Source organism: Salvelinus sp. IW2-2015, linkage group LG14, assembly GCF_002910315.2.
Source record: "Salvelinus sp. IW2-2015 linkage group LG14, ASM291031v2, whole genome shotgun sequence".
In the NCBI taxonomy this organism is placed as follows: domain Eukaryota; kingdom Metazoa; phylum Chordata; class Actinopteri; order Salmoniformes; family Salmonidae; genus Salvelinus; species Salvelinus sp. IW2-2015.
This window is the reverse complement of record NC_036854.1, coordinates 9,168,713-9,183,538: the sequence shown is the minus strand read 5'-3', so window position 1 is coordinate 9,183,538 and position 14,826 is coordinate 9,168,713. Positions and strand designations below refer to the sequence as shown.

General features: G+C 44.9%; 1 protein-coding gene across 1 annotated transcript in view; it reads left to right on the top strand.

The window, feature by feature from the left end:
* The window catches only part of tulp4a (TUB like protein 4a), a 57,480-nt gene that overhangs the window by 35,144 nt on the left and 7,510 nt on the right, over nucleotides 1-14,826 (top strand). Inside the window, 7 exon segments of the mRNA XM_070446475.1 lie at nucleotides 392-572; nucleotides 6,756-6,863; nucleotides 10,667-10,833; nucleotides 11,031-11,255; nucleotides 11,561-11,795; nucleotides 12,821-12,965; nucleotides 13,253-13,397. Coding sequence (XP_070302576.1) covers nucleotides 392-572; nucleotides 6,756-6,863; nucleotides 10,667-10,833; nucleotides 11,031-11,255; nucleotides 11,561-11,795; nucleotides 12,821-12,965; nucleotides 13,253-13,397 — 1,206 coding nt within the window.

The following is a 14,826-nucleotide window of genomic DNA, read 5'->3' as shown; positions in this document are numbered from 1 at the left end:
TGCATCTATTCCGGCAATTTAGTACGACATGGATTTTTGGCCATGTTGCCCAGCTCCAAGTCAGACTCACTGCTCGTCTACATGATCCGTCTTAGGGAGGTGTTTTTTGTTGTTGTCTGTGCTCTTACACGATGTCAGCTCAGTTTAGTTTGTTGGAGAGTTTGTTTCTGTCTCTCCAGCTGATCATCTCTCTAGCGCTGCGCTTTCATTATTTTTAGTAGACAGAAATATCCTAGACTAGATTCTAGGACCTAGACACATGTCCATTGTTTGCTGTAACATATGGACAATAAAAGTTGTATTCTATTCCAGATTCTAGGACCAAGATGACTTAACCATTGGTGTCCCTCCCTGGTTCTGTGTAACTGTGTTGTCATCTCTCCCCCTGCAGGTATTGTTTGGTACTGCGGACGGCCAGGTGATCGTGATGGACTGCCACGGGCGCATGCTGGCCCACATCCTGCTGCACGAGTCAGACGGCATTGTCAGCATGTCATGGAACTACCCCAGCTTCCTGGTGGAGGACAGCAGCGAGAGCGACACAGACTCTGACGACTACACACCACCACAAGGTACACTGCTCTTACAATCCTTACCCAATCTACGCCCCAGTTACACCCCTTAGGCCCTAACCCACACACCTTTACAGATACAGTCTACCCCCCCTTCCCAAACCTGAAAGGCACAAATCCCCTCCCTCCAGAATCCTCTGTTTATTCCCCCCTTCAAGCTAAAGTAACAGGCAGCCTAGGGTCACAGCAGGCACTCTACTCTCAATCTGTTGTCTTCCTGTCTCCTCATCAGGGTTATGCTTTACTAATCTGGCAGGACATAAATACTAGTACACAGCATGAGAGATTAATCCGCCATAGAATACAATTTTAATCTGTAATAGGTTTAGGTTCGTTGATAAGACACAATGCCTGTTGGGAGCAGAATTCCAGGGAAGCGTTGGGTCCAGCTGGGTACCTCCCTCTGTGCAGATGAAAGCAGATGTGTGGCCATCTGTTCTCCTCTAATTTTTCCTCCTCTCTTTCTCAAATTTTACATTATATTTCTCCTCCAGTGACCTGCTATGCCCTGTTTTAAGAAAGGTCAAATGGGGTATGATTGAGAGAAGTGACCCTGAAGCAATATAACCCCAACTTCCAATTTTAGGAAACGTGTATGAAAAGTTTGACATGCTTCATAGTTTATTTATAGAATGTAACTTTTTMATTATTTGATCACATGCATGTCATTTGTGACACTCACTTCACATGCACACTGCTTTGCTGCTTTTTTCCCTGTGGGCCAACTAATTAACGGTAGGAAATGGGACCGTGATCATTGGACTGCATCGAGCTCAGTCTATTAAAGCAGTCCACTCCCAGACTGTGGGGGAGTAGGGGACAGGGACTCAAAAGGCCACTAAAAACAAACGAGTGTGACCGAGAGGAGGGAGGGAACAGATAGACGTAGAAAGAGGGAGGGATAGAGCAGAGTAAGGAGTGAGGAGAGTAGAGGACACAGTGGGCGCGGGGAGGACGTGTGTGACATTGGGCTGATCTTTGTCACAGGAAATTCTAATAGCTGACTTGGTTTTGGGGACGGTGGCGGACAGCTGTCAAAGTCACACATCACCGGACCCCTGGTTGTGCATCACACTGCCACCCTAGTGACCGCCAGTCTGGGCCTTTGTCATGGAAACTGATTTATGGATAATATGGCTCCAAATGTCATTTTTTATATGGTGGCTCAGTGCAGCCCTATCAAAAAACGAATGGAATTCTGAGTGAAGTTCCAAAACCCATAACCCCAACCATATGGCTTTCAGGTCACATAGAATTAAATGTTACCTTCAATTCAGTCTTTTCACTGCAGTCATTTACATGTGGCTCTGTGCCATGGCAAAATTATTGCCGCCACGTGGGGAAAAAATAAATATGCAACATTAAATATTTCTGCGACGGTACAATTTGAAGATGCTAGAACAGTCCACATTTACTTTTTGTCTGCAAACAAAACGAGTAATGAATAGAAAAATCAGACTACACTAGAGTAGAATAGCTTCTGTTTACCTATTTGGCTTGTATGTTATATGCGAGAGAAATATTCCTCTTGAGGCTCATTCAAGTTACGAGTGCCATAGGGAGGGAAACATGCATTCTAACAAGCAGTCAGTGCACAACAATTCTTACTATTGCGGGGGAAACAGACGTTTTAATGGCCTTTGTTAAAAAGAGGGGGATCTTCCAGCTTTCCATTCCTACTTTATGTATTTCTTAACTCCTAAATATGGGCGAACTGCACCATTTTAAACCTGGTGTTTTTAGCAGAGGCGTGGTTAAGCACATTACTGCTCTGCAATTCGCTGTGAGTGCATAGGGGAGAGTGAGGCTAAATGCAACCCGGGTAACTTGGTGTAGAATGCCACCCTACCTAAATATATATATATATTTTTTTAAGTAACTTAAAAAATTGTGACGAGACATATTATATTTCTTTGTTGAGCAAGAGTAGTGGCAACCAGGGAAAGTGTTGTGGGGGAAAATTGTGACATGGAAGTAGTTTCTGTGAGAAGTACAGGCATGGGGCGTGTTACCCCGTGTTTTTTGGGACATTCAATTCATCAATAGGATGCTAACCAGTTATAATAAACTCAGCAAAAACAGAACCGTCCTCTCACTGTCAACTGCGTTTATTTTCAGCAAACTTAACGTGTAAATATTTGTATGAACATAAGAATCTTCAACTGAGACAGAAAATGTAATAACGTGTCCCTGAACAGAGGGAGGGGGGTCAAAATCAGAAGTAACAGTCAGTATCTGGTGTGGCCACCAGCTACATTAAGTACTGCAGTGCATCTCCTCCTCATGGACTGCACCATATTTGCCAGTTCTTGCTGTGAGATGTTACCCCACTCTTCCACCAAGGCACCTGCAAGTTCCCGGACATTTCTGGAGGGAATGGCCCTAGCCCTGACCCTCCGATCCAACAGGTCCCAGATCCAACAGGTTCCAGACGTGCTCAATGGGATTGAGATCCGGGCTCTTCGCTGGCCATGGCAGAACATTGACATTCCTGTCTTGCAGAAAATCACGCACAGAACGAGCAGTATGGCTGGTGGCATTGTCATGCTGGAGGGTCATGTCAGGATGAGCCTGCAGGAAGGGTACCACATGAGGGAGGAGGATGTCTTCCCTGTAACGCACAGCGTTGCGATTGCCTGCAATGACAACAAGCTCAGTCCGATGATGCTGTGACACACCGCCCCAGACCATGACGGACCCTCCACCTCCAAATCAATCCCGCTCCAGAGTACAGGCCTCGGTGTAACGCTCATTCCTTCGACGATAAACGCGAATCTGACCATCGCCCCCTGGTGAGACAAAACCGTGACTCGTCAGTGAAGAGCACTTTTTGCCAGTTCTGTCTGGTCCAGCGACGGTGGGTTTGTGCACATAGGCGACGTTGTTGCCGGTGATGTCTGGTGAGGACCTGCCTTACAACAGGCCTAAAAGCCCTCAGTCCAGCCTTTCTCAGCCTATTGCGGACAGTCTGAGCACTGATGGAGAGATTGTGCGTTCCTGGTGTAACTCGGGTAGTTGTTGTTGCCATCCTGTACCTGTCCCGAAGGTGTGATATTCGTGCTGTGCAGGTGTTGTTACACGTGGTCTGCCACTGCAAGGACGATCAGCTGTCCGTCCTGTCTCCCTGTAGCGCTGTCTTAGGCGTCTCACAGTACGGACATTGCAATTTATTTCCCTGGCCACATCTGCAGTCCTCATGCCTCCTTGCAGCATGCCTAAGGCATGTTCWCGCAGATGAGCAGGGACCCTGGGCATCTTTCTTTTKGTGTTTTTCAGAGTCAGTAGAAAGGCCTCTTTAGTGTCATACGTTTTCAGAACTGTGACCTTAATTGCCTACCGTCTGTAAGCTGTTCGTGTCTTAACGACCGTTCCACAGATGCATGTTCATTAATTGTTTATGGTTCATTGAACAAGCATGGGAAACAGTTTTTAAACCCTTTACAATGAAAATCTGTGAAGTTATTTGGATGTTTATGAATTATATTTGAAAGACAGGGTCCTGAAAAGGGGGAGTTTTTCTTTTTTTGCTGAGTTTATAACATTTAGGATCTACCTAATGATTAGCCCATTAGGGTAAATGCAAAAATTGGCAACCCCATGCTTCAGCCTATTTATTTCTAGCCACWATGCTGCATCAGATGAGCTACAGGTAATAATGTTTATTGCTAATAGCATACCTGATAATATGGACCATGCAAAGGCTATGTGCGTGGTCCAATATGTAAATAATTTTACCAATATAGCTAGGTTTCCATCCAATTTGCGACAGATTTTKATGCGAATATTCGAWAATCTGCGTTAAACAATATGTACATTTTCCCACCAGGGATGTGTTTCTATCAAACCTACTTTTTGAGGATAAATGGCTGTGCGTGATCAGGTAGTGCACATAAAAATAACTTGCCATTAAATTCCCATATACCGAATGGAAAAATACAAGTTAAATCGCATTTTCAACTCTTCAGATGGTTTTGTCAGGAAAAACTGTTGCTTTATATAACTAATGTGCTACTCTGGTCTTGGCTCATGCTCTCTAGCCAACAGCTCACAGATACTGTGTGGGTAGGCTACCTACATTATGAGATTATTGCTAACAGTGATATTATTTATTTGTCAAACGGTAGGCAAGCATCGATCATCATGTCACCAGAATAAGACCCTCGATATTTATTGGAGCGTCAAGCTCATCACCTTATACATTCACTACCCTGTAAAGTTCATTATAACTTATTTCATATGTAGCCTAATAAACTGCGTGCTTTCCCCAATTGTAGTGGGTGGACCACACAAACATATCATCGTATGACAAAAAGATCCCACCACGTTGAACGAACAAACAAATTGTCTGTCGGCATTTATAACATTTTATCGGCATTTCATGTTTCCATCAGCCAGGTCGTGACTATTTTCATGCATCAGGTAAATCATCCGCATGAAATGGTTGGATGAAAATATGGTTTATGTTATTGGGCTCATTTCGGGAAGTGGAAATTGTCATTTAAATGGTGTCATCAGAATTTATTTTTCATTCATTTGGAGTAGAATATCATTTTTTWAAAGTCACCAGAACTGAGCTTCTCAGTCCTACATAAAAATTATCCAGGGGCCCCGTGACTTTCCCCCCCACTGCTTCAAATTTTCCATTTGAATCATAATTTTACCCTAATTCAATGGCTCTTGTCGAAACCAACTCCCCTCATCCCTCCAATGGCCTGGAAGCAGTACTGTACAGCCACAAGGTTACCAGTTTAACCAAGGGGCCGATATGTGTTATAACTGTTTTAATAGGCCTTTGTTAGAAAGASTCTTGTGTTACACAAACCTGTCTGTTTCCTGCATCTCCCCTGGTCTTTGGTTTGGTAAGAATTTCTTTGGTGGAACACCTCTCAGCCTCATTGGGAAGTGATGTGCATGATTAGCAGCTCACATAACGGCCTCCATTTTATGTGCACTGTTTTTTTAATGTTTTTTTTATTGCGTCTCGTTGGTTGCATCAATGCCTGGGCCAGCCTCCCCCGGTGATGTGTTTAGAGTCTGGTCAGTCGGTGTGTAGTAAAGTTCAAAAGTGCTTGCCTTAGCTGGAACGGTAATTATGCTCTAATTCACTCATTTAAAAAGTCACTGGTAATTGATTGGCGCTGAGAAATGATCTGCGGGAAGGGCAGGCTAGCGAACGACTCTCAAGGCGCTGGTTGAAGATGCCAGGCCTTCTACTGCTGCTGTCTGACTGCCAAGATTACATTGACATATTTGCTACACCATGACACTGTAGCATTACTTCTAACTAAACAATACAACCAGTACATCACACACTGTTTAGTACAGGGCTGGGTTTCCCAAAAGCATTGTAGCACTTAGTTTCAATGGCATTAAGATGATCTTAGTGCCACAATGTTTTTGGGAAACCCAGCCCAGGTCAGTTTCATAGCGTAGCACAATGCGGAGAGTAGGATGGAACCTTGACATTTTTTCCTGACAACGTGACCTGATAAGTTCCTCATGTTTAGTAAAACCTGGTCCTTCATCACTGATCGTATGTTCACATAAACCATGGACTAATACAGAACAGTCACGATAGTTGTCCTTAGTCCCTTTGAGGCACCCAAGATTTACATGGTGTACAAAGCAGCGGTGGCTGTGTTTTATGAAGGTGTGTTATTTATAGCCCTGAGAGAGTGGATGGATGGTAGTAAGGTGAGATGCATGGGTGTCTTTGTGCTTTTGAATAGGACACAGTAGAGATCACTACCCCAAGATTAATCACTAGGAGCAGCTGCCAAAGATGCAGAAATGTCCTTGTGTCCCACTACCCCTCCCTTATTACACACACACACACACACACGGTGTCCCTCACTCTCAATCAATTTTATGGCCCACTGGAAATGCATATTGATCACACCATCCTCTGACTTGGTTGCTAAGAAGCTATCAACGTATAATACAGGGAATGCTTGCATTTGGTCTGAATTACAGAAAATATAAGAAAGAGCAATTTGTCTTAGTCGGATTGTCAGTTTCTCTGAAATAGAATCAGAATAGGATCGTGGTTGACCTGGTTTTGTATCACTCTGTTGACCTCCCCCTCTGTCTTTATCTGGTTATGTTTGGGTCTCTTTGTTTCTGTGGTTGTGTTGTGGTATCCCTCTCTCTGACCTGTTCTTGTTGTGGTCTTTGTCTCTACAGTCCAACGTTTGAAGCATCTGCTGACAGTCAGCTTCACCTCTGGAGACATCAGCCTGATGAACAACTATGATGACCTCTCTCCCACTCTAATCCACACTGGCCTAAAAGGTATGTGTGTTTGTATCAAGGTTATTATAGATTTAAAAATATATATTTTCTATTCGTTTTTAGATTTTTCAGTTTGTTTTCAGACCTGATTTGCTAGTTTGTATTTAGTTTCAGTTGTATAAAAGTTTTTCTATTTTATTTTTTCTATTATTAAGTTTTAGTTTTATTGTTAGGGTTAGAAAGCATGCTAGGAGCCAGGACCAGGCTAGGAGCTATTTGTGTTGTATAGTTTATTTTGTATTTTCAGGGGGGGTTGTTATCTGGGGGTGGGGGTTGTTATCTGAGGGGCAGCAATACATAAGGTGATGATGGGTCAGGTCATAGGTTAGGTTTAAAGAGGCAGTCAGCAGTTGCTACATCCATTGATTCTTGAAGGCTATAATTTATGTCTCGAGTGTAGTTTCGGCTGTTGTTCCTCATCAGAAYCCCAAATATAAGCTTGTTTTACTACAATGTTTGTAAACAAAGTAAATGTAAACTCCCACGCCTCAAAACATGGTTAAAACTATAATTTTGATATCATGGATGGTCAGTCCTTGCATCCATAGCTCTGTCTATGAATTTTAAGTGGTTACATTTCTCCAGCCCCATCCCTCAGCTTTTTACCGAAGCAGTGGCGAGGATGATACTTTGTTTCAACTGCTGATTGGCCCTTTAAATTATAAAGTCAATCTCAATGTGACTGTGCTGAGTCTGGTGCAAAAAAATATGGTGGAAGGAAACTCGCCCATGTTTACACCAATCCAATGTTTTTTTTGGACATGTACAGTGCATTCGGAAAGTGTTCAGACCCCTTGACTTTTTCCACATTTTGTTACGTTAAATTTATTAAATATTTTTTTCCCTCATCAATCTACACACAATACCCCATAATGACAAAGCGAAAACAGGTTTTTAGACAGTTTTGCAATAAATAAATGAAATATCAAATTTACAAAAGTATTCAGACCATTTACTCAGTACTTTTGTTGAAGCACCTTTGGCAGCGATTCCAGCCTCGAGTCTTCTCGCTTGGCACACCTGTATTTGGAGAGTTTCTCCATTCTTTTCTGCAGATCCGCTCAAGCTCTGTCAGATTGGATGGGGAGCGTCGCTGCACAGCTATTTTCAGGTCTCCAGAGATGTTCGATCGGATTCAAGTCCGGGCTCTGGCTGGGCCACTCAAGGACATTCAGAGACTTGTCCCGAAACCACTCCTGCGTTGTCTTAGCTATGTGCTGAGGGTCGTTGTCCTTTTGGAAGGTGAGCCTTGTCCCCAGTCTGAGGTCCTGAACGCTCTAGAGCAGGTTTTCATCAAGGATCTCTCTGTACTTTGCTCCGTTCATCTTTCCCTCGATCCTGACTTGTCTCCCAGTCCCTGCCGCTGAAAAACATCCCCACAATGCTGCCACCACCATGCTTCACCATAGGGATGGTGCCAGGATTCTTCCAGACGTGACTCTAGGCATTCAGGCCAAAGAGTTCAATCTTGGTTTCATCAGACCAGAGAATCTTTTTTCTCATGGTCTGAGAGTGCTTTTGGTGCCTTTTGGTAAACTCCAAGTGGGCTGTCATGGCTTTTACTGAGGAGTGGCTTCTGTCTAGCCACTCTACATTAAATGCCTGATTGGTGGAGTGCTGCAGAGATGGTAGTCCTTCTGGAAGGTTCTCCAATCTCCACAAAGAAACTCTGGAGCTCTGTCAGAGTGACCCTAAGGTTCTTGGTCACCTCCCTGACGAAGGCACTTCTCCCCCGATTGCTCAGTTTGGCCAGTTCTAGGAAGAGTCTTGGTGGTTCCAAACTTCTTCTATTTAAGAATGATGGAGGCCACTGTSTTCTTGGGGACCTTCAATGCTCCAGAAATTTGTTGGTACCCTTCCCCAAATCTGTAACTCAACACAGTCTTGGAGCTCTACTGACAATTCCTTATACCTCATGGCTTGGTTTTTGCTCTGACATGCACTGTCAACTGTGAATTCGGAAGCTTAGGTTGGAGTCATTAACTTGTTTTTCAACCACTCCACAAATTTCTTCTTAACAAACTATAGTTTTGGCAAGTCGGTTAGGACATCTACTTTGTGCATGACACAAGTCATTTTTCCAATAATAGTTTACAGACAGATTATTTCCCTTATGACTCACTGGAATTGTGATACAGTGAATTAGAAGTTTACATACACTAAGTTGAATGTGCCTTTAAACAGCTTGGAAAATTCCAGAAAATGATGTCATGGCTTTAGAAGCTTCTGATAGGCTAATTGACATAATTTGAGTGAATTGGAGGTGTACCTGTGGATGTATTTCAAGGCCTACCTTCAAATGCAGTGCCTCTTTGCTTGACATCATGGGAAAATCAAAAAAAATCAGCCAAGACCTCAGAAAAAAAATGGTGGACCTCTACAAGTCTGCTTCATCCTTGGGAGCAATTTCCAAATGCCTGAAAGTACCACGTTCATCTGTACAAACAATAGTACGCAAGTATAAACACCATGGGACCACGTAGCCGTCATACCGCTCAGGAAGGAGACGCATTCTGTCTCCTAGAGATGAATGTACTTTGCTGCGAAAAGTGCAAATCAATCCCAGAACAACAGCAAAGGACCTGAAGATGCTGGAGGAAAGTCCTATATCGACATAACCTGAAATGCCACTCAGCAAGGAAGAAGCCACTGCTCCAAAAAAAGCCAGACTACGGTTTGCAACTGCACATGGGGACAAAGATCGTACTTTTTGGAGAAATGTCCTCTAGTCTGATGAAATATATTTGTTTGGCCATAATGACCTTCGTTATGTTTGGAGGAAAAAGGGGGAGGCTTGCAAGCTGAAGAACACTACCCTGACCGTGAAGCACGGGGGTGGCAGCATCATGTTGTGGGGGTGCTTTACTGCAGGAGGGACTATTGCACTTCACAAAATAGATGGCATCATGTGGAAGGACAATTATGTGGATATATTGAAGCAACATCTCAAGACATCAGTCAGGAAGTTAAAGCTTGGTCGCAAATGGGTCTTCCAAATGGACAATGACGCCAACAGACTTGCCAAAGTTGGCAAAATGGCTTAAGGACAACAAAGTAAAGGTATTGGAGTGGCCATCACAAAGCCCTTACCTCAATCCGATAGAACATTTGTGGGCAGAACTAAAAAAGTGTGTGCGAGCAAGGAGGCCTACAAACCTGACTCAGTTACACCAGCTCTGTCAGGAGGAATGGGCCAAAATTCACCCAACTTATTGTGGGAAGCTTGTGGAAGGCTACCTCGACACATTTGACCTAAGTTAAACAATTTAAAGGCAATGCTACCAAATACTAATTAAGTGTATGTAAACTTCTGACCCACTGGGAATGTGATGAAAGAAATAAAAGCTGAAATAAATCATTCTCTCTACTATTATTCTGACATTTCACATTCTTAAAATAAAGTGGTGATCCTAACTGACCTAAGACAGGGAATTTTTACTTGGATTAAATGTCAGCAATTGTGAAAAACTGAGTTTAAATGTATTTGGCCAAGGTGTATGTAAACCTCCGACTTCAACTGTAGATAGGTGTGTGCCTTTCCAAATCATGTCCAATCAATTGAATTTACCACAGGTGGACTCCAATCAAGTTATAGAAACTTCTCAAGGATGATCAATGGAAGCGGGATGCACCTGAGCTCAATTTTGTTGGATTTAGGCACCTGGGGGGGGGGGGGGAATGGATTCTCACTATCTTCTGCTGTCTAGGCCTATATCACCCACATTGGTCAGTGGTGTTCTTAAGGGTAAGTGGTTTGTGTGTGTAAACTCTTTATGTATTCTCCTCTTCTCTGTGTGTGGTAGATGTGGTAGTCCAATGGTGTTCTCAGGGGGATCTCCTGGCCGTGGCTGGGATGGAGAGAGCTATCTTGCCCCCCGACTCCTCCTGTCTACCTCCCACCAGAAACGCCATCGTCAAGTTCTACAACGTCTGCGGAGAGCACATCTACACACTGGACACGCCTGCACAAGTAATAACACACACACACTTAGACCAGCTCCTGCGGCACAGATGACACACACACACACTCCAGCATCCACAACACATCTTCAGTACCACACACACACACACACACACACAACACCTTACATTGGTAAACATACTATTGAGAAGTCACATCATATGCTATGAGTTCCATAGAATAATCACCATCCCCGTTCTCCCCAGCGTCCCATCACCACGCTGTGCTGGGGTCACCGGGACTCTCGTCTGTTCTTGGCTTGTGGTCCGGTACTCTACGTGGTGCGGGTGGAGCACCGGGTGGCCAGCCTGCAGCTGCTGTGCCAGCAGGGCATCGCCGGGGCGCTCCGGGAGGAGAAGGACGTGGCAAAGCTCACCATGCCCTCTCGTCTCTGTTCTTACGTCACCACAGCCTTCACACCCACCATCAAGGTACATGGTTTAGGGGATGTCACATACAGTATGGATATGTGTCTGGGAGGGTGAGGATGTGCTACTCTATGAAATGGGGAGGTTGAGGGTTCTGGTTTACCCACCTGGCAGTTTATACAGACTGACATTCAATACAAACAGTCATTCAGGGTCATAATTCCAGGGTAAGATAGAGGGTTGAAAAAGAGTTTAGCAAGGGATAAAATTGCTACTTGACTTGAGTCAGCACCAGGAGTCGCCGCTTTGTGCCAGAATGCTCCTCATCCATTCATCCTTTCTCTCTCTCTTGCCCTCTCCACCTCTAGCCCCCCATTCCAGACCCCAACAATATGCGTGACTTTGTGAGTTACCCGACGGCGGGGAACGAGCGGCTGCACTGCACCATGAAGCGGACGGAGGACAACCCTGAGGTGGGCGGGCCCTGCTACACCCTCTACCTGGAGTACCTGGGCGGCTTGGTGCCCATTCTCAAGGGCCGACGCATCAGCAAGCTCCGTCCCGAGTTCGTGATCATGGACCCCAAGACGGACGGCAAAGCAGGTGAGGTTATACTGGAGATACTGTGTGAGGAAAGTGTTGATGGTGTTTGTTTTGAAAATATCACATTGAAATCCTGCTCCATTATGACTGTTCTAACGATTACTTCTAGACGATGCTGTTGCTTTGGGAGCTGGTTCAGCTTCTCGTATGACTGCTTTTTACTTGAAAGTGTGAAGTCAGTATCTTCTTGTTAATAACTGTTAGTTACTCAAATATAATTTGTCAAAGTCTGCTGCCTAGCCAGAGTCTCCTTCCCTGCTCCTCCGGTACTTTTCTGTTCATATAACATGTAGGACTAACTTGTGGTGAAGAAGTTTCAGACAGTGTTGGTTGGCATTGAGTGTTCTCAGTGTTAATAGTCCCACAGCCAGCCAGCCAGCCACAGTACAGAGCAGACTGGGCCCATGTTAACTGCTTAATGGCCTCTGGTATCTACCATAAATCACCTCCCTCCCCTCCCTCTCCACTGCCCTCTCCTGTGATAAATGAATCCAGCCATGAAATGTATGCAGCCCATTCACTCTTAAATGCTGATAAAATAAATGATCTTGACCTAAACTGGAGCCGTTGCGGTTCGGGGGCTCCATATGAATGAGAGAAGTTACTTGGAAACAATAGTTTGGGGGACTAAATAAGTTTAAAAGTTTGTGTTAGTGAGTGTGCGTCTGAAATTGGATATGATTTAATGTCAGTTTGTTCTTGCATGTCAAAGAAGAAGTGAAGGAAGTGTGCCCCCTGCTGTTAACACTGGGGATATGTATTTGTTGTGATAAAGGAAATAAACGTTGGTAAAGTCACAGTGGTTAGGTTGGATACCTATCAATGTCAGTTTGACTTAATTCCCCATATGCAGAAATATACTGTAGTGCCTCTTGAGTCAGTGACACTTAACGAATGATCACCCTCATGATATTATTCAGAGCAGTAGACAGACACCCATCATTTCCCCATCACATCAACTTCATTGTATTACCCTCCACCCATCTTTCTTTCTCTCCATCCCCTGTTTCCCTCTCTCCTTCCAGATGAGGTGTATGGGAACAGTCTGATCTCGTCGATGATAGACAGCTGTAACTGTTCAGACTCCAGTGATATAGAGCTGAGTGACGACTGGGTCGGCAAGAAATCCCCAAAGATATCCAGAGGCAGCAAGTCTCCCAAACTTCCCAGGTAATAAACAGCCTTTATACTGCATCCATTAATGAATTACAAGCATGTGTTTGATTTAGATTCTTTGTTTTACTCACCATTTTGGGACGATTCTATTATTTGGAGTTCACAAGGAAACCCACATGTTCTGTTTGGACCTGTAAAGTACTGACTAAGCCACTGCATTTTTGTCTACTAATGCTGCTTGAATGTTATGCACTGTTTTGTTTGTTTCACTGCATCCCTAAACCTTTCTCTTTCATGTGCTACCTTCTCTGTAGAGACTTAGTCTGTCCCTTTACCAACAGGATCAATATTGACCCCAGGAAGTCCCCCAAACTGTCCCGCGCTACCCAGGAGATCTCGCGGTCGCCACGGTTACCCATCCGGAAGCCGTCCATTGGGTCCCCAAGTCTCACCCGCAGAGAGTTCCCCTTAGATGACATCACACAGGTAATGGACCGCATTCTGATTTCCTTTGTGTCCTATCAAATCAAATCAAAATCAAATGTATTTATATAGCCCTTCGTACATCAGCTGATATCGCAAAGTGCTGTACAGAAACCCAGCCTAAAACCCCAAACAGCAAGCAATGCAGGTGTAGAAGCACGGTGACTAGGAAAAACTCCCTAGAAAGGCCAAAACCTAGGAAGAAACCTAGAGAGGAACCAGGCTATGAGGGGTGGCCAGTCCTCTTCTGGTCCTGTGCCGGTGGAGATTATAACAGACATGGGCCAAGATGTTCAAAATGTTCATAAATGCAGCATGGTCCAAAGTAATAATAATAATAATAATCACAGTAGTTGTCGAGGGTTGCAAGCACCTCAGGAGTAATGTCAGTTGGCTTTTTCATAGCCGATCATTAGAAGTATCTCTACCGCTCCCTGCGGTCTCTAGAGAGTTGAAAAACAGCAGGTCTGGGCAGGTAGCCACGTCCGGTGAACAGGTCAGGGTTTCCATAGCCGCAGGCAGAACAGTTGCCAGGTGGACTGGGGACAGGTGGACTGGGGACAGCAAGGAGTCATCATGTCAGGTCGTCCTGAGGCATGGTCCCTAGAGCTCAGGTACTCCGAGAGAGAGAAAAGAAAGAGAGCATCCTTAAATTCAACACAGGACACCGGATAGACCGGACAGTACTCCCGACATTAACCAACTGACCCTAGCCCCCGACACATAAACTATGCAGCATAAATACTGCGAGGCTGAGACAGAGGGGTCAGGAGACACTGTGGCCCCATCCGATGATACCCCGGACAGGGCCAAATAGGAAGGATATAACCCCACCCACTTTTCCAAGGCACAGCCCCCACACCACTAGAGGAAAGCTTCAACCACCAACTTACCATCCTGAGACAAGGCCGACGTATAGCCCACAAAGACTCCGCCATGGCACAACCCAAGTGGGGGCGCCACCCAGACAGGAAGATCACGTCAGTAACTCAACCCACTCAAGTGACGCACCCCTTCTAGGGACGGCATGAAGAGCACCAGTAAGCCAGTGACTCAGCCCCTGTAATAGGGTTAGAGGCAGAGAACCCAGTGGAGAGAGGGGAACGGCCAGCCAGAGACAGCAAGGGCGGTTCGTTGCTCCAGAGCCTTTCCGTCACCTTCCACACTCATGGGCCAGACTACACTCAATCATAGGACCTACTGAAGAGATGAGTCTTCAATAAGACTTAAAGGTTGAGACCGAGTCTGCGTTCTCTCACATGGGTAGGCAGACCATTCCATAAAAATGGAGATCTATAGGAGCAAGCTCTGCCTCCAGCAGTTTGCTTAGAGATTCTAGGGCAAATTAGGAGGCCTGCGTCTTGTGACCGTAGCGTACGTGTAGGTATGTACGGCAGGACCAACTCGGAAAGAATAGGTAGGAGCAAGCCCA